Source organism: Podarcis liolepis (genome assembly GCF_965112155.1).
Source record: "Podarcis liolepis genome assembly, chromosome: 7".
In the NCBI taxonomy this organism is placed as follows: Eukaryota; Metazoa; Chordata; class Lepidosauria; order Squamata; family Lacertidae; genus Podarcis; species Podarcis liolepis.
In genome coordinates this window covers 84,982,235-85,002,501 of record NC_139561.1, presented here as the reverse complement: position 1 = coordinate 85,002,501, position 20,267 = coordinate 84,982,235, and the positions used below count along the sequence as shown (strand labels likewise).

Below are 20,267 nucleotides of genomic sequence, written 5' to 3'. Positions count from 1 at the left end.
TTAATGAATGTTAAAATGTTGTGGTTTTCAGAAACAAAGGGGTACAGGGATATAAGGTTAGAATATAAAAGAGGACTAATATGATAGAGATTGGAAAGTAACAATTGGGAGTTGCTAGTTGAATTATGGACATTGGGATGCAGAGAGGGGGGGTATGGGGAAGTCTAAGAAAAGAGGTTTATGAAAATAGGTTTGAAACTATACGTGTATGTTTGTCATTTTAAGTGTTTGTTTGTCTTTCCTAAAAAACTTGTAAAACCAATAAAAATTTTATAAAAAAAAAAAACAAGATGGCGCCATTCCAGTGTAAGACTCCACTTCCGGGTTAGTCCTCCTTATGCCTTGAGGCTACAGATAGAGGCAGGGATTAAGAGCTGCTTGCAAGGTTTTTTCAGTTTAGCATAGGCTTGGTAGCTTCAAAAAAAGAGAAAAAGAAATCCAACGGAAGAACTGAAGAATAAAAAACTGCTCCCCCAAGGAGATGTTTTTGTGATAACACAAGCCTACCAAGCCAGTGCATTTCACACAAAATTGCACCTAAATCCTGGGGAGAATATTGTTAAGTGTGAATACATGGTGAACATGCGAACTAGGGCAGCTTCACTGTTTGGCGTCTGCATGTTTTGATTTGCTCCAAGCACGATGGGGCTTGTGGGGTAAGCTGGCCTTTCTGCAAAGCGCTGCTGCTGTTGCTGCAAACTGCAGGGAACGACACATGGACTGTGCAGAACAAAATCAGTAACGAAATGTGCATTTATTGTGCAAATAAAATAAAATAAAAATCACTGTGCGGAAAGGCCTTCAGTTTAAGGCTGGAGCCAGACAACAGGTTTCAAGAGAGCTGAAAGTGGTTCAAAGGACAGTTCTTTTGTGACACCGGTTCTTCTGACTGAACAGGTACGGCAGGTTTTGAAACAGGAAAGCCTGCAAAGCCTGTTTAAGCAAAAGTGCAAGTCGGATGAGCGTGTAGAGCATGAACATTTGTCTTTTTCTTTTTGTCACCCATCTTCAGCTCTCAGGAAAAGCTGGGAAATGTTTCCAGCCCAAGTGACCGTGAACATGCAATAAGAAATTGCCAAAACATGCATTTAGCTTACCACCTCCCTAGTCTGACTTTCATGGCTGGGAGGTAGCCAGAAAAAAATGAACCATTATGGTGTGATTACTGTTGTGAGCAGTTGCACCCCATCTATGTTAGATAGAGAAAGCTACCATTATGTCCAAAACAGAATTCGTGAATTCCCTCTAAATTGCATGTGACTGGTGGGAGCTTCAGAGACTGTGTTCCCAGATGAAAATATCATTAATCAAGGCACTCTGCAGCTGGCAGGTCTGATTTATGGAGTGTCATTGAACTGATGGAGAGCTGGGACTTGCCCTCTGAAATACGGAGTTGTCTTCTCCTTCAGTGGAGCTGTGATGTTTCGGGGGGGAAGCGATTACTGGCAATTGTGGGCATGTGCACTGGTGCAAAGAGGCACTAGCAAAAAGGAGCATACGAGTAGCTAATTCTGTTTGGACAATCTCCACTTATTTCCCTGGGTTTTCCCCCATAGGATTCTCATACAAGCCCCAGTGAAATGAAAGAACGTTGGAGACAAGGAATCCGACTCTGATTGCACCCACTAATACAGTGGTACCTCGCAAGACAAATGCCTCGGAAGACGAAAAACTTGCAAGACGAAAGAGTTTTTCGTTTTTTGAGTTGCTTCGCAAGACGAATTTCCCTATGGGCTTGCTTCGCAAGACGAAAATGTCTTGCAAGTTTGTTTGTTTTTTTCTTAAAACCGCTTGAAGAGGTGCAGTTGCGACTTGACCGTGCTTCGCAAGACGAAAAAACTCGCAGAACGAATTAATTTCGTCTTGCGAGGCACCACTGTATTGTCTATTTCATATCCAGAGGCCATTGGTGATCATAGCCTGCTGATGATGCTGCTTTAGACATCTGAATAACTCGGGAAATTCTTGTCCAGATGTTTGCTCCAAGTGGCAGATTGGTTCGTTGTGATCAGACAGAGTTTGTAACATCTGCACGATGGGCAGGCATCCAGCAGGTAGGATTTTCCCCAGCAGAGAGATGTGGGAATGGGGGAAAGGTATACTTGTTGAGTTTCACATCAGTGAAAGGCAAAGAGTCTTTGAGGGGTGGGGAGAAGATGGCAACCTTCATATTTCTAGTAAAGTTAGCTAAACTCACTGCTACCAGGGAAGCTCTGGCCTAGCTGGGTGTGAAGACTTGAAGGCCAATTTGTTCCCTTTTCCCATCTCAAATGTGCTATAAAAATATACCTTCGGACCCCCGCTCTGAGACGCCCACCTGGGTATGGCTTCAGTGCCCTGTGGGATCTTTGCCCCCAGGGCAAACGGGTTCCCAGAGGATTGGGCTGCGCGACTCAGCTATGGCTGATCAGACGTCCCCCAATAACCTGTTGAGGAGAATTTGGTGCTGTGCGGACAGGGTGAATTGGTCTGTCAGGCTGAAACCTGCACCAAAATTAACCTCCGGGATCAGATTTAAAAACTAGGGCTGGCTCCCAAGAAGCAATAGCGACTTTTTTTTAAAAGAAGTGTGCATCTGTGCACAAACTGAGTACATTTCCCTTGTTGCAGCTCCTTCAGACGGGAGCCCTCCGGAACCTCTGTTTAATTCATCTCCACCGGCCTAAATGCAACCTCGGAGACATGGCAGTGAAACAGCTGGTAGTAAAATAAGGAGGGGGGAAGGACTAAGTATGTACCGCTTTCAGATGGCTGCAATTAGGACCGACACCTCCCCCTCCCCCCCGTTTTGGTTAATGCGCCCTGCTCCCCTTTAACAGGACACAAACTGAGCAGCCGGGCTTTTCTCTCCTTCATAGCAAATCTATGCTCTGCCGGCTCAGCAGCTGTGTGCCAGGCCCAACACGAAAAAGGCAGGAGCTGGGCCACACAAACACAGAATAACCTTAGTACCATTGGCAATGGCTCGTCCCCACCTGCCCCGCTGAATCGGAGGGAATGTCGACTAGGTTTTCTCCGGACTGATATTCACTCCGATTTGGCCGAAGAGCAGGTTTCCCGGGGGAAAGCAAGTTAAAATCGCTCAGATTCGTGCCTTCTAGGCCTGGGGCAAGCAGGAGCGTGGACGAGACCTCGGTGTTAGCAAGCTAAATTTCATAGAATCATAGAATCATAGAGTTGGAAGAGACCACAAGGGCCATCGAGTCCAACCCCCTGCCAAGCAGGAAACACCATCAGAGCACTCCTGACATATGGTTGTCAAGCCTCTGCTTAAAGAAAATTTGGACCACGGAGTTGCGAACGGGGGACAGGAGGTCAAATTGCTAAGGTACCTTCAACGTGAGGAGGGGAAAAGGGCGCAGCCGCCGGTCCTGTCGGGTTCCCCACTGTGTTCCCCACCTCCCCTGGCCCCCGTAACCTGAGATGGACTCCCCCCTTCTGCCAACATCATTGTCTAGAGTACATATCTGGCCTCAGGCTGGTGGTGTGGAGCATGACTGTCAATGCATGTACAGCCGTGAGACATACTCAGAGACGGGTCAGTCCAAACTCCCCCCTGGAGGGGGTTGATGGGGAGGGAAGACCCTTGTGGCAAAAGCAGGGCAGTGGCTCATTTTGGGAGAGGAGGAGGGTGCGCCTCAGCTTGTGGACTCCTCCATGAATCCCCTCTCCTCAGAGATGGGGGGGTCGTCTTCCAAAGCTTGCAGGGACTGCACCAGTTAGGCCGCTTGCAACCTCCCCCCTCCCCCCCCGGCCACAACGAATAAGTCGCCTCGTCCCGTTCAGGCCCCTTCCTCGGTGGCGGCGCAGCTGGGGGCGTCCGTCAGTAGCCGGCTGCTCTCGTGAGGGGTGGGGCACATGACGTAGCGGCCCATGCCCTGCGGCTGGTGGACTTCGGCCGCCGTCACAGTGGGCTTGAGGGACTGGTTCTCCTTGGCCGGCGCTTCCTCGGGGCCCAGACCCCCGACGGCACCCAGCTCCGCCTCTCCGGGGGCCACGCCGTCGTCCATGTTGACGTAGAGGATCTCTTCCGGGTCCTTGGCCGGAGGGAGGGACTTGAGGATCTTCTCCAGCTCTTGGTGCATGATCTCAAAGCTGGGGCGGTCGCGAGGGTTGAGGGCCCAGCAGCTCATCATCAGCTCGTACCTGCGCGGGTCCAAAAGAGATGCTATTTCAAGGGAACGTGGGATACAGCATCCTTGGAAGTTACTTATAAGTGGGTACTTAATCTGCTGGGGATTTTGCCGTGCTTCAGAAGGGGAAGGAGAACACGTTCTCTCTCTTGTTTACATCCCACCTTTTTTACTTCCCCTCCTTAATTTATCCCTGTGAGGTAAAGGTAAAGGTAAAGGTAAAGGGACCCCTGACCATTAGATCCAGTCACAGACTCTGGGGTTGAGGCGCTCATCTCGCTTTACTGACCGAAGGAGCCGGTGTACAGCTTCCAGGTCATGTGGCCAGCAGGACTAAGCCGCTTCTGGTGAACCATAGTAGCGAACAGAAATGCTGTTTACCTTCCCGCTGGAGCGGTACCTATTTATCTACTTGCACTTTGAGGTGCATTCGAACTGCTAGGTTGGCAGGAGCAGGGACCGAGCAACGGGAGCTCACCCCGTCGCGGGGATTCGAACCGCTGACCTTCTGATCAGCAAGTCCTAGGCTCTGTGGTTTAACCCACAGCACCACCCGCATCCCTGTGAGGTACGTGAGGTTGAAACACAGTGACTGAAGCAAGATCACCCATTCTGAACCATGACATGGGAAGGAGGATTACTGGTTTGTTTTTGTTTTTATTATGCATTGGGTGGTTTTTTATATTGTATTTTCCTGTTGGGAACCGTCCTGAGATCTACGGGTGAATGGCAGTATACAAATGTAATTTTAATAATAAGAATAAGAATAAGAAGAATAAGAATAAGAAGAAGAATAAATGACTCTGCAGGGATTCAAACCATGGTCTCTGAAATCCTAGACCAACACTGTAGCCCAAACTTAGGTTTCTCCAGCTGTTTCTAACTCACTGCAAGTTACAGGGAACCAGGGAGAAGGCCTTCTCGGTGGTGGCCTCTGCCCTGTGGAACGCCCTGCCATCAGATGTCAAGGAAATAAACAACTATCTGACTTTTAGAAGACATCTGAAGGCAGTCCTGTTTAGGGAAGTTTTTAATGTCCGATGTTTTATTGTATTTTTAGTATTTTGTTGGAAGCCGCCCAGAGTGGCTGGGGAAACCCAGCCAGATGGGCGGGATATAAATAATAAATTATTTATTATTATTATTACTATTACTACTACTACAACTCCCATCATCCCTGACCACTGGTCCTGCTAACTAGGGATGATGGGGGTTGTAGTCCAAAAACAGCTGGAGACCCAAGTTTGGTAAAACTCTTCTCTGCTATGTCATAGGGGCTCCTGATTGTGGATGAGTTCAAGATTAATATCAGAGCTGCTCAGGGACCTTGAAGTTTTGTAACGGAGGCCTTAATTTGAGCTGGGGGGGGTGACAGTGGGCCAACCCTAGAACCCGTTTTCAGTTGCCAGGGTTGTAGGGTGAAAAAATTGAATTTGCTTGCCCGCTGAGTGAGCATAGTCACATTCCTAAGGCTGAGAGAGCCAGTGGTAGGACGTCATGAAATTATTTTTTGCAACGATACAGCCCCCTCTACAGTCCAGGCTTACTAATCATAAGGCAGAAAACCTAATCGGCCATGCTGCACAGCATCATGGGAAGATGGAGGAAGGAGACGCCAATTTGAAGAAGCAGTGGTGATGCTTACAGGCCATCCAGGCAGTCGATTGGCTGCTTGAGCCGGTTGCCCTGACGCAGGTAGTCGTAGATCTCACTGTTTTCCACACCTGGGTACGGCGTCTGGCCTCGCGTCGCGATCTCCCACATAGTAACGCCGAACGACCACTGCAGGAAAGGAGTCAGAAAGAGGGAATTAGATGCCCTGCTGCTGGTGAAGAACAGAATTCAACTTCTCCCATTGGCAGGGGCTGCCTGTCCTTTTTCACCGCCTGAGGCAAAATGGCCGCCCTCCCGCCTCGCTTGCTAGGGTCGTGCGGCGGTGGCGGCCGGCGAGATTTTGTGAGATCTTGCCAGAGACCGCTGCTGCTGCTTCCCCTCACTTCTCTGGCAGCAGTGGCGTAGTGTGGGGGGTGCAGGGGGTGCCGGCTGCACCAGGTGCAACATCTGGGGGGGCGCAGAAGAGACTCGAGTGCTAAAATCCACGGGTTAGGGGGCGCAAATTACTCGCCTTGCCCCGGGTGCTGACAAACCACGCTACGCCACTGTCTGGCAGTACGGGTGAGCATGAGGGGTGACTCAGTCTGCCTCATGGGCAGGCCAGCTCTGTCCATTGGTAGACAGGAACAGAAGCCAATTTAGGAGGACACAGAAGCTGGGCTTCTCATTGGCCTGTTCAGGAGGGTGGGATCAAAGGCATCTCCAATTGGCTGCTCACCACGTCGCTCTTGATGGTGTAAACACGGTCGGCCAGACTCTCAATGGCGATCCACTTGACAGGCATTTTGGAGATACGGCCTTGCCGGTAATAATCGCCGTTGTAGATTTTCTTAGAGAGGCCAAAGTCGGCCACACAAGCCGTCATGCTCTCGTTCAGCCTGTTGGGTACAGAAGCCACGTGTGAATGTGTGGGTTGCTCATGGGAGAGACGGATGTGAGATTGTCAAAAGCCGTGGATCAAAGTTTGAATTAGAGATATTAAGTAATGATTCTAAAATTTTGGATATAATATACAGCTGAGTGATTGGGTAAAATTATGGAAAGAAGGTTTAACATTTACTGCATGCAATGCCCTAAAAGAAGATGTGATGAAAATGATGTATAGATGGTATATTAACACCTGTCAAGTTAGCGAAAATGTATAAAGTCAGTAATAAATGTTGGAAATGTAAAGAAAAAGAGGGAACATTTTATCACATGTGGTGGGAATGTAAAAAGGTGAAATGCTTCTGGGAGGTGATATATAATGAGATGAAAAAAATGTTGAAATATACATTCATAAAGAAACCAGAAGCATTTTTATTGGGCATTGTGGGGAGTGATATAAATAGAAAGGAATGTAAGCTCTTCTTATATGCAATAACAGCAGCAAGAATATTACTGGCCCAAAAATGGAAGCAAGAAGAATTACTGACGATTGAAGAATGGAGAATGAAGTTAATGGACTATGCAGAACTAGATAAACTAACAGGAAGGATTCGAAACCAGCGGGACCAGAAATTCACAGAAGACTGGAGTAAATTTACGGACTATTTGAAAAGTATTTGTGAAGATCAGACAACGTTTGTAGGTTTGCAAGAAGTTTTATGAGGAGTATTATTGGAAGTATTGCAAAAATGGAGAAGGGGAAGGATGATTTGTTAAGAGATGTAAAGGCAATATAAAGTTAAGAAATGCATAAGAAGTGGTTAAAACGGTGGATCATCAGAGGTGCTGATGGAAGTCTAAAAAGATTGTATAAGTGATACGTTTTGTGGTACATTTTATAATTTATATGTTAAAATCAATAAAAATATATATTTTTTAAAAAAGAGATTGTCAAAAGGCACTAATCTGTGCATCCTTGAAATCCCCTCTTCCATCATCTCTTGCGTCACACAAACTCACATGCAATTGCGGGCGGCAAGATCGCGGTGTATGAAATTCTTGCTACTGAGATACTCCATCCCGCTAGCAATGTCCGTCATGAATTTGACCAGCGTCTGTGTGGGCAGGTACTGGAAGATGAGGAAAACACAACGATCAGACACACGCAGTGGGTGCGCTGCAGGCACCTCAAAGTTTAGCTCTCCTTCCCCTGCAAGAGGAGAAGTGCACTGGACTCCTGTTTGGAGGACCCAGGATCGAGCGGGCTCCCTCTGCACCTTCCCTTTGTCCCCCTCTAGTGGTCATTCTCTGTGTTACAGTTCATTCATTCATTCATTAAACCGCCATATTGCTCCATAGCAAAGCTCTTGGAGAGGCTCGTATTGAAACAGAAAACCAAAACAAGCCTAGCAATAAAATGTATAAAAAGCACTTTATAGGCATACTGAAAAATAAAACACAGGCAAGGATTAAAATTCCCCAGTTAAAAACCCTAGTTCAAATAAAAGGAAACCAGCCCTCCCGATTTCAGGCCAAGAGGCCTGACATTTGATTCCCATACTCTCCAACAACTCAATGGCAAAATCTGGGACACAATCTTCCAGGATGCTATCTTCCCTTATTTTCTTGTGAGAGAACGGCAGACATCTTGGATGCCATGATCTTGTGCGATTTTGCACCGCAATTCCCTCCAGTGCTTTTTTCGGGAACGGCACGCAATAACACACGTTTTGGGGTGCCACGTGACACTGTGGTCCTGAAAAAGCACTTTTCTGAGGGTGGGGGGGGGGATTGAGGTCCAAGATCATCACAGCGTCCAAAGTGGCGCCGTTCTCTCATGAGAAAAAAACCAGGATGTCTCAATTTTTCCAGGACAAATGTGCGGTATGGATTCCCCGCAACGGATATCTCACGGGGCGACGCTACATACCACCGGGCTCTCGCCAAGCCGGGAGTACAACAGGAAGCTGTGCAGGTCTCCATGTTTCATAAAGGGCAGGATGACAACCGGGGAGGGGTATCCTTCGCTCTCTGTGTTCTGCAGGCAAACTCCTGAGGGAAGAGAAAGAGTGTGAGTTTCTCAGTGGGCAACAGACAAGACATGAGGATCAATGGCCAACAAGGACCACAGGAGGAGAGGGTACTCGTGTGCTCGGGTCTTGCTTGTGGGTTTCTCACAGGTGCTGGGTTGGCCCACATCTCCTGATGTTCTTACATTCTTCACTTTTTCTCCCTCAGCTTGTGGCAAGTTGTGCAGGCCAGGCCGTGCCGCATGTGTACAACTTGAGAGAACCACAGAACCTGTGATTCTCACGGTCCTGTATACCTGAAGGAGCGTCTCCACCCCCATCGTTCAGCCCGGACACTGAGATCCAGCACCGAAGGCCTTCTGGTGGTTCCCTCATTGCAAGAAGTGAGGTTACAGGGAACCAGACAGAGGGCACGCCCTGTGGAACGCCGTCCCTTCAAATGCGAAGGAAATAAGGAGCTATCCTATCTTTAAAAGACATCTGAAGGCAGCCCTGTTTAGGGAAGTTTTTGATATTGTTTTTAACACTCAATTGGAAGCTGCCCAGAGTGGCTGGGGAAGCTCAGCCTGATGGGCGGGGTATAAATGATAAATTATTATTATTAACCATAGACTTGGAAGGGACACCAAAGGTCATCGAAGTCCAAGCCCCTGCAATGCAGGGATCTCAGCTAAAGCATCCGTGACAGATGGCCATCCAACCTCTGCTTAAAGACCTCCAAGGAAGGACAGTCCACCACCTCCCAAGAGAGACCATTCCACTGCTGAACGGCTCTTACTCTTCCTGAATTCTTACTGGTTCCTGCAATTCAGGGGCTTGGACCAGATGGACCTTCCGACTCTACAATTTTATAATTCTAAAGAGAGAGAGGTGAAAAAAGGAAGACACGGGGGGGGGGAGCGTCCCCTCTCAAACTTGCACACCATCTGGAAGCCCCCTCCCCATGTCCCACATCTGCCCCCAACCCCCAAAAGTCTTTGCCCGTGAGAACATCCTCTTTGGGGGTCCTCTTACCCGACAGGGCGCTCTCTTGGTGAGCCTTGTGCCTGAAAGTTATTTTTACTGTGTTCCTCCATAATGTGAACCAGAGAGGGAGAAGGGGCTGTTGGGCGAGTCGCAAACTAGCATCAGCTGAGCTTCCATCCACCCCCTCTGTGCACTGTCAGAGCTCCCAGCATCCTTGCCAACATCTGTTTTCCCAAGAAGTCTTTTTTCCCTCCGCCCCCGCACATGGAGTCCTGTTCCCTGGGGATGATGCATCCATTCTGCCTGCCTGCCTCCCCCCGCAACCACCATCCAAAGGACGTTTCCTCTCTTCTGGTTTTTCCCAGGCTACAGCTTGTGGAATCTGCCCTAAATGGAATGGCCGAGTGTGCTATAATAATAATAATAATAATAATAATAATAATAATAATAATAATAATAATATATCCTGCCCATCTGACTGGTTTGCCCCAGCCACTCCGGGCAGCGTCCAACAAAGTACAGTGGTACCTTGGGTTACACACGCTTCAGGTTACAGACGCTTCAGGTTACATACTCCGCTAACCCAGAAATAGTACCTTGGGTTAAGAACTTTGCTTCAGGATGAGAACAGAAATTGTGCAGCAGCAGCGCAAGGCCCCATTAGCTAAAGTGGTGCTTCAGGTTAAGAAGAGTTTCAGGTTAAGAACGGACCTCCAGAACGAATTAAGTTCTTAACCCGAGGTACCACTGTATTAAAGAAAAACATAGCGAAACACCAGACATTAAAAACTTCCCAACCCAGGGCTGTCCTCGATATCTACCGAAAGTCACATAATTGTTTACCTCCTTGACATCTGACGGGAGGGCGTTCCACAGGGAAGGCGCCACTACCAAGAAGGCCCTCTGCCTGGTTCCCTGTAACCTCACTTCTTGCAGGGAGGGAACCGGCAGAAGACCCTCGGAGCTGGGCCTCAGCATATAAGCCCTGGCTAGCAATGGCTACCAGCCGCGACAGCTATGCTTTGCCTCCACAGAGGCCGCAATGCTTCCAAATATATTCTGCTGGAAGTCACAGGAGGGGGAAAGAGCTCTTGTGTTTGAGTCCCACTTGTGGGTTTCCCAGAGGCATCTGGGTGGCCGCTGTGAGTGCAGGATCATAGAATCATAGAATCATAGAGTTGGAAGAGACCACAAGGGCCATCGAGTCCAACCCCCTGCCAAGCAGGAAACACCATCAGAGCACTCCTGACATATGGTTGTCAAGCCTCTGCTTAAAGACCTCCAAAGCAGGAGACTCCACCACACTCCTTGGCAGCAAATTCCACTGTCAAACAGCTCTTACTGTCAGGAAGTCCTTCCTAATGTTTAGGTGGAATCTTCTTTCTTGTAGTTTGGATCCATTGCTCTGTGTCCGCTTCTCTGGAGCAGCAGAAAACAACCTTTCTCCCTCCTCTATGTGACATCCTTTTATATATTTGAACATGGCTATCATATCACCCCTTAACCTCCTCTTCTCCAGGCTAAACATGCCCAACTCCCTTAGCCGTTCCTCATAAGGCATCGTTTCCAGGCCTTTGACCATTTTGGTTGCCCTCCTCTGGACACGTTCCAGTTTGTCAGTGTCCTTCTTGAACTGTGGTGCCCAGAACTGGACACAGTACTCCAGGTGAGGTCTGACCAGAGCAGAATACAGTGGCACTATTACTTCCCTTGATCTAGATGCTATACTCCTATTGATGCAGCCCAGAATTGCATTGGCTTTTTTAGCTGCCGCATCACACTGTTGGCTCATGTCAAGTTTGTGGTCAACCAAGACTCCTAGATCCTTTTCACATGTACTGCTCTCAAGCCATGTACTGCTCTCAAGCCAGGATGATGGGTCACTGGCCTGATCCAGAAGGACAATTCTCATGTTCTTATGTGGATCTGGTTCTTCAGGCTACACACCAAAAAACCTAGCCCAGGCATCATATGTCGGGCACAAGAATCAATGGCTTAATGTCCCAGAATGCTCTGGGGCAGTGGTGTTATGTACTGAAGTTCTCACTCTGGGCCAGCAGGGGGATACTGTAGATAGTTATGCAAATAAGGGATTGAAAGTGACGTTCAGTGATTGGACAGTTTTAGAAAATTGTTACAGTTACATTGTACTGGAGCTCTATATAAGCAGGCTGACTGAACCCTTCAGTTCAGTTCTGTCCTGGCCTGTGAATAAACAAGAGCTGTTTGAAGAATCGCTGTGTCGTCTGATATGTTCACCCACAACTTAACAAGTACCACACACAACCTGGAGGAACTTAGGGGTAATGATAGCGGAGAGGGTGAGTGGGGGTAACTCATAAGCTCTCCCCCCCCCCGCTGAAAGTATTAACTCTTCACGTGCCATGGCTAAGAAGTGGCGCATGCGCACACATAACTCACCAATCAGTTTCATGACGTTAGGGTGGTCAAAGTCCTTCATGCAAACGGCTTCGCTGAGGAAATCCTCCATCTCGCTGCGGGTGCAGATGGCAACTGTGAGGAGGAAAAGTAAGGTTGGTGGCATGAGATGGGCTTTGAGAACATGCCAGGGGGTCAGGCAGTGAAAACTGTTTTCCACGCCTGGGTGTTGATGCAGAACGTTGGAAGCAGAAACGAAGAATGAGAGCACCTCTGAGCGTATGAAGGGTGCTCAGCCATGTCTGGCGGTGGTATTCAGGTCAAGGGAACATAGGAAATTGCCTTATAGTGAGAATTTTCAAAGGCAAAAGGCAGAGAGGTTTCTATCATGGATGAGCAGGCCCAATCTACCGCATTTTTCGCTCTATAAGACGCACCAGACCACAAGACGCACCTAGTTTTTGGAGGAGGAAAACAAGAAAAAAAAATTCTGAATCTCAGAAGCCAGAACAGCAAGAAGGATCGCTGCGCAGTGAAAGCAGCAATCCCTCCTGCTGTTCTGGCTTCTGGGATAGCTGCACAGCCTGAATTCGCTCCATAAGACGCACACACATTTCCCCTTACTTTTTAGGAGGGAAAAAGTGAGTCTTATAGAGCAAAAAATACGGTACATTGTTTTTTCAATGCAGAAGAAAAGGAGAGAAGGCCTCTGGGCACATGCAGAGTGATGTTTCTTCTTGCTGGTATAATCCCAACCTGCCCCAGGGTGACCAGGATGAAACCACCCCCTCCACCTCCACTGTTACTTACTTTTCATGGTCTTAACGGCAACCTTAAGGACCGCTCCGTCTTGGCTGAGTTGCCCCTCCATAACAGAGCCAAATTCCCCTGCAGAGACAAAGAAGAAGATGTGGAAAAGGCCTATGAGCAAGTCTGAGAGAGCGGTCGGTAAATGCCAAATCATGCCAGGTAGAAATTGAGAGTAGATCAGCCCAAATGGCGTTCATGTGAGAAAATGCCTGTGATTTTAACCCAGGCTTGAAACAACCTGGTCACCTGCGGCGAACAGAAAACTGCTTCTAGGTAACCAGGCAGAGAAGGGGGGGTGCCATTAAATTTTACTCAGAGTAGACCTATTGAAATGAATGGACCTAACTGAGTCATGTTGTTTCATTTCAGCAGAACTTTGAGCAAAACTTAAATACCCCCATATATATATATATATATATATATATATGCAGGTTTTGGTGTCCTCGGGTGTCTTCCCGTGTAAAAGTTGGGGTGTCTAGGCGACGTTTCGACGAGGTCTCACTCGTCATCTTCAGGCTGGTGCTTTCGGCTTCTTGTTACTGGAACAGAGCGGGATCTCAGTGTTTGAGTTCCTATAAATACTGTAGAGGGGTGTGGTGTATTGCCTCAAAAGTTCTGGGCAGAGGGGAAGTTCCCAGGCTAGTGTTCTTTTCTTCTTTTGTTCCTTAATTACTTGAGGGATATCTTGAGTGATTACTTGAGTGATATTCTGAGTACCACTTAGGTGGGTCATTGGGTGTGGATTAGTTGCTAAAGCCTTCGTGTCTTGACCTCTTGAATTTGTGAAGAGTTTTTCTGGGAAGATGGCTGTACTGCACTTAGTTGTGCTTTGGCTTGGCTTCGTGTATAGGGGCGAGCTGTGGTTTTGTGCCCTGTGCCAGCCAGATCTGTGTAGGGATTGCAGGGGGGTGCAGCATCCGGAGGTGCCACTATGGTTTGGTTACTGGATGGTGTCTGTAATTTATCTGTGGAGAGGGTCTGGGTTTGGGTCTGGTGTGGTTGATTGGTGGTGGCGTTCTGTGTGCCTCTGGATCTGGTGTCGGTTTTTGTGGGGAGGGCTAATTTCCAGATGTCTGGCAGGCGGGACGTGTCGTCACGCTTGTTCATGTTGTGAGGGTGTTTCTCTATCTCGATGGCTTCCATGATTATTCTCTTGTGGTGATGTTCCATGTTAAAGAGCAATTTGGAATCTGCAAAATTAATTTCGTGTCCTGTTTCTTTCATGTGTTGGAAAAGAGAGGAAGATTTTTCTTCTTTTTTGACGGCATTCTTGTGTTCTGCGATACGTGCATTTATTCGTCTGTTTGTTTGTCCAATGTACGTGGCTGGGCAGACTTTGCAGGGTATTTCATAGACCCCTTGGTTTTCCAACTGGATTTTATCTTTGGGGTTTCTGAGGATATTGGCTATTTTTTGGTTGGTGCAAAAGGCTGTATATATATATATATATATATATATATATATTTCTCCCCAGTGAATCTTCTTTTCTTTTTAGGCTGCCTGTGATTAATCTAGTCAGGCCAGCTAGTATACCATTTTTGTTGGCCTGGATTTTTTTCCCTGGAGGCTCCTTTTTAACCGCCGCGCAACTTTGCACTGTCCTGATTTCGTGTAGGAAATCTAAACACCCAGAGACGATGTGGAGCAAACGTTAGGTACTGAGTAGCTCTCGTGTCCAAGAACAAGGAAATCCAGGGGTGGGTGGGAACGTTCCGATAACGCCAAAACCATTTGCGCGCCGTTGGGAAGTCGGCAGCCAATACCCATAAGAGCAAAACCGCAAATATTTATAGATAAGTGAAAACACAGCGTTGGTAACCATGCCTCCCCTTTCAAACCGGGCAGCGTTTACATGGTTCGGGTTATAATTAGCGCGGCGCATCACTGACATGTGGGATGCGATGCTGCCAGATGTGATGGTGGTGGCAAACGGCCTCAGCTGCTTTAAATTAGAAAGCCAGATAAGGTTTGTGGAGGAGAGAGGTCCAGCAGCAAAAAAATGAAGCCTGCATGTTCAGGTGCAGTATACCAGACTTCTAGTAGGAAGAGCAGGGAGAGCTCTTGATCCAGCAAGTTATTTTGTATAGGGTGCAAGGCAGGCGGAGGGCAAAGTCTACCTTTCACCCCCCCCCCCAACAAAAAGCTGCAAGATGGCAAAAGAGGTCCTTGATCTAAAATATCGTATTTTTCACCCTATAGGGCACACCTAGTTTTTTTTTGGGGGGGGGGGATAAAGAAAAAAAATTATTTCCCGCCCAGGCACGGGGCTGGGGCGGGGGATGCCCGAACTTCCCCCGACCCCAGCCCCCAGAACAGGCTGCTATCCGCAAGCCTGGGGAGCCCGACAGGAACTCCCGCCAGGCTCCCCAGGCTTGCGGATAGCTTCCTGAAGCCTGGAGAGCGAGAGGGGTCGGTGCGCACTGACCCCTCTCGCTCTCCAGGCTTCAGCGAAAGCCTGCATTCGCCCCATAGGACGCACATACATTTACCCTTCATTTTTGGAGGGGGAAAAGTGTGTCCTATAGGGCGAAAAATACGGTACGCAGCTCTATAGAAGGGTCGTGTGGGCTTTGCCCTGGCAGGAGCAGAGGCCTCTGAATAGGAAACGCAGGCAGGTGGGAAATTCATTTCCCCTGTTTCTCCCGAGGCAGAAGAACATGAGCTATGTAAGGGCTTCAGCAAGCCACGTGAACTCTTGGAAGAGCCGACGGCTGACATTTCGGGACCAGATCAGACTTTCCGTGTCTGACTCACTCAGGCTGCTGCCTTATGAAATATCTGGGGTGTTCTAGGGATAGGCGTAAGACAGGAGATTTGTGGGTTGTTGTTTTTAAAAGGGTTCGTAGCCTGCAAACATTCACTCAGTGATCCCCCCTCTTTCTCCCAGTTCTCCAAATTTAGCAACAGAATTAGGAGGGAATGCAATGACTGGTAAGGAAGCGAGGAGAACAGCCTTTGAACTAGGGGGCTAGTAATCCATTTCCAACACCGGGCTTCAGCCTAGGCAAAAGGGGAGCAAGAACAAACAGCAGAACGCTTCTGAGCATGCGCAGAGTGCCTTTCCTGCTTCCATTGGGGAAAGACCACACCAGCCCACTCCTCCATCTGAAGGGTTTGAGATTAGGGCTTTGTGGGCAGATCAAGTCAAGCTGTGAGCCTCAGGAAGTCTTTCTGTAAGAATGGATCTCTGCAAATTTTTGTGCTAGAGAAAAGTTATACTCCCAGCTGCCAAGGGAAACACAGAATGCTTGAACTGGATGTACTGTTTTACTTAATTCCCCCCAAAACTGGCTGCCAAGCTCTTTCTCTCCCCTGTCCTCCCCTCCCTGCCTTTCCTCAGTTATTAGTTCCTAATAATATTTGCTTCTTGTCACCTCTGTGCTTAGGATCCTGTCTTGATGTTGCCCATAGCACCCTGGTTGATTTTATTTTATGTACAAATACCATTAGCTTTGCTTTGGGAACTCCTGCTCTCTTTTGAAAGGGTGTCCTATCCGTGTCTGGTTTAAAGGCAGAGAACCATGAACAGAGAGGGCAGAAACTTAATCTATACGTATAAATCGGCATATGCAAATCGGCATCCTTTTCTTTGCATAAGTGACAGCTGGAGAAAATACAGGTTCTTGTGATGGTGAAAAATCGTTACAACCTCCCACCCTCAGATAGGATAACCTGGACATCTAAAGTAGGGGGTTAGCAACTGGCAGCCATCAGTCTGTACCCAACACCCAGGGAAGGTTGACCTTCCACATGCCAATCTAGAATAAAAAATAAAAAATGGATTTTCTGGAGGTAGAAAAAGTAAGAATTTGCCAGTAAACTGTTTTTAAGAATTAGCCAAAAGGCTAATTCAGACTTGCCCCTGCTCTGTCGCTTTCCCCTGCAGAAACCCGATCAGAGCAAACACCATCCCACCCCCCCCCCGATTGTCGTTTGCTTCAATTTATTGCTAAAGAGTGAGTTTCCCTGGGGAAAGCTGCAGGGCAAGGGCAAAACCGCTCGGACCCGTGCCTAGAACGCGCTGGACAAGTGGGAAACCCGTGTTTTGTAAGTCTGGATGGAGCTCCGAGTGTCTCCAGGAAAATTTGTTGCTGAGCTGCAGTGGCGTAGCGTGGGTTGTCAGCACCCGGGGCAAGGCAAGTAATTTGTGCCCCCTAACCCGTGGATTTGCGCCCCCTAACCCGTGGATTTGCGCCCCCTAACCCGTGGATTTGCGCCCCCTAACCCGTGGATTTGCGCCCCCTAACCCTAACCCCCAGATGTTGCGCCCGGTGCGGCCGGCCCCCCCTGCACCCCCCACACTACGCCACTGCTGAGCTGGGATCTCAGGGGCTTCCTGGCACATATGATGGCTTCAGAAGTGGATTGGGCAGAGTCATAAGAGGACAAGGCTGTCGACGGCAACTAACCGCTATGGCTGTGATCTGCTACTTGTGCTGGGAGGCAAAATGCCCTCTGGATGCCTGCTGCTGAGAACCGCTTGTAGGGAGAATGTGATTGGCTTCCCGTTGGGCCACTGTGAGATGAGGTGGTGGGACCAGATGGGCCTTTGTCCTGTTCCAACAGGGCTCTTATGTTCGGACTCTCGGGGGGGGGGGATGCTATGGGGAAGGGCTGCAGCCCAAGTGATAGAGCCTCTACGTGGGGCTACCTTTGAAGGTGACCCAGAAACCTCAACTAATCCAGAATGTGGCAACTAGACTGGTGACTGGGAGTGGCCGCTGAGACCACATAACACCGGTCTTGAAAGACCTACATTGGCTCCCAGTACGTTTCCGGGCACAATTCAAAGTGTTGGTGCTGACCTTTAAAGGCCTAAACGGCCTCGGTCCAGTATACCTGAAGGAGCATCTCCATCCCCGGATACTGAGGTCCAGCGCCAAGGGCCTTCTGGCGGTTCCCTCGCTGTGAGAAGCCAAGTCACAGGGAACCAGGCAGAGGGCCTTCTCGGTAGTGGCGCCCGCCCTGTGGAACGCCCTCCCACCAGATGTCAAAGAAATAAACAACTATCTGACTTTTAGAAGACATCTGAAGGCAGCCCTGTTTAAGGAAGCTTTTAATATTTGATGAATTATTGTATTTTAATATTTTGCTGGAACATAGCTGTCAACCTTCCCTTTTTTGGGCGGGAAATTCCCTTATTCCAGCGCCGTTTCCCGTAGCTTCCCGCTGCTATCCCAGATTGTTAGATATCCCGTAGACTGTCCCTGGGAAAGTTGAGGCTTCTGATCCCTTATTTTCGAGGCTGCTGATCCCTCATTTTCAAATCTGAACGTTGACAGCTACCATGTGCTGGAAGCCGCCCAGAGTGGCTGGGGAAACCCATAATAATAATAATAATAATAATAATAATAATAATAATAATAATTTATTATTTATACCCCGCCCATCTGGCTGAGTTTCCCCAGCCACTCTGGGTGGCTCCCAATCAAGTGTTAAAAACAGTACAGCGTTACATATTAAAAACTTCCCTGAACAGGGCTGCCTTAAGATGTCTTCTGAATGTCAGGTAGTTGTTAATCTCTTTGACATCTGATGGGAGGGCCTTCCACAGGGCGGGTGCCACTACCGAGAAGGCCCTCTGCCTGGTTCCCTGTAACCTCACTTCTCGCAATGAGGGAACCGCCAGAAGGCCCTCGGTGCTGGACCTCAGTGTCCGGGCAGAACAATGGAGGTGGAGACACTCCTTCAGGAGCCAGATAGGCGGGGTATAAATAACACAGTGGTGCCCCGCAAGACGAATGCCTCGCAAGACGGAAAACTCACTAGACGAAAGAGTTTTCCGTTTTGGAGGTGCTTCGCAAAATGAATCTCCTATGGGCTTGCTTCACAAGACAACAATGTCTTGCGAGTTCCTGTGGGTTTTCCCCCCTCCCCCCCTTTTCTAAGCCGCTAAGCCGCTTATCAGCTGATCCGATCAGCAGATAAGCCGCTAAAAGCCGCTAATAGCGCTAATCCGCTAATCCGTCAATGGGCTTGCTTCGCAAGACGAAAAAACCGCTAGACGAAGAGAATCACAGAACAGATTCTTTTCATCTTGCGAGGCACCACTGTATATTATTATTATTAAGCATCTGCTTTTCAAGAAGGTTCCAGGTTCAATCCCGCTTGAAACGCGGATGAGCTACTGCTGGTCTTCACAGACAACGCTAAGTGAGATGGACCAGCGGCCTGGCTCTGTGTTAAGCCTGCTTCCTCTGAGGCTGTGCAAGTCAAGTCCCCGCCCTCCCCGTTTCCAGAAAAAGGGCAGCCACAAAAAAGAGAGAGGCACAGGGTGGAAATGTTCAAGGGGGAACATATGTGCCATAGCCAGAGGCCTTTCCATCTCTGCTTTCCATATGCTTCCAAACTAATCCCAGCTGCGCTTAGAGGAAACTTTTTTGCGGAGCCGAGGCAGAAACTTTGCCAGTCCTCCGACCCAAATGAGCAAAACAGCCCTCCGTCCTTCGGCGTTTCTGCAGCAAAAAAACTGGGCCGAAGCGCTTCTGGGCTGTTCGTCCTGCACTTGATGTTATATGTTACTGATTATCCTGGCTACGTTAGAAACAAGGCCTTGACGTTTAATCAGGAAAGGAAACAAGGGAGTTTGTCCTTGTCCCTCATGCGGCAGTTGATTTCCTTTGTCCTTCGACCAAGAAGAATCCCCGCATTGTCCTAGATGAATGAGAATCTTCCAGGGTTATCCAGTGATAAAAAACAACAACTCCTAACGATAGTCCTGGTAATTGTTTTCATATCATGTGATTTGGAATTGGGAAACAGGTTCTGGAGCTCGGATGAATTTCTGCTTCGCTTCCCCTACATCGCCCTGCCTTCCAATTCCTGTTTGAGACCCAAAGCTTTTATTTCCTGCTCTAAAGAAACGAGTTTAGGAAGCAACGATTTCAAAGCGTCCTTGTATTCTGTGAGAAATTCCAGTGGTTGGCATAGAATCATTGAACATTCCCAGTAAATGCATAGAATTTCAAATTATTACTAGATAAGTCACTGGGATTTGGGCTTTTCTTTGGCCTGGTAATGGCTTTTTCAAAATTTGTGTTACTTTCATTTTTTTTTTTTTGAAAGGTTGTGCCTTATGGGTTAACATATTCTTATATATACAGAACATGTCTCCTGAGCTGGGTTCTCAGACTTCTGAAGAAAGAGACATCAGAAACAGTAAGTCCATTTCTGAGGTGGTTCTAATTCTTTGCCTCTCTTAGGTTTGTGGAATGTGTCATCTCTCAATTCTTATTTTGTTCAGGCCTTACCTTTTCCATGAAATCTTGGAACTTTCCCAGCTTTTCTCAAACTTTCCCAACTTCCCCCTCCTCGTCTGAAGTTCCACCACCCAGCCCACACACCAGTGATTTGTTCCTCAGGTGGACATGTGTGCAACTACGCATAGTGTCACGATCTGTGGAGATGCACCCCCAAAAAAGAGCAAGGACCTCTCAGCCGTTCCTGATTCCCCAGGCAGGCAGACAAG

The 20,267-nt window shown here is 48.2% G+C and overlaps 1 protein-coding gene across 1 annotated transcript in view; it reads right to left on the bottom strand.

Moving 5' to 3' along the window:
• Window positions 1-2,601: 2,601 nt before the first annotated feature.
• Window positions 2,602-20,267, bottom strand: part of LOC310712598 (tyrosine-protein kinase receptor UFO-like) — a 75,821-nt gene continuing 58,155 nt past the window's right edge. The window contains exons 14-21 of the mRNA XM_083515810.1: window positions 12,800-12,877; window positions 12,032-12,124; window positions 8,545-8,666; window positions 7,635-7,744; window positions 6,466-6,625; window positions 5,779-5,915; window positions 3,271-4,146; window positions 2,602-3,146 (exon numbers count right to left, since the gene is read on the bottom strand). Of these exons, the coding sequence (XP_083371936.1) occupies window positions 3,783-4,146; window positions 5,779-5,915; window positions 6,466-6,625; window positions 7,635-7,744; window positions 8,545-8,666; window positions 12,032-12,124; window positions 12,800-12,877 (1,064 nt within the window). The 3' untranslated portion in view covers window positions 2,602-3,146; window positions 3,271-3,782. The remainder of the gene's footprint in view (window positions 3,147-3,270; window positions 4,147-5,778; window positions 5,916-6,465; window positions 6,626-7,634; window positions 7,745-8,544; window positions 8,667-12,031; window positions 12,125-12,799; window positions 12,878-20,267) is intronic.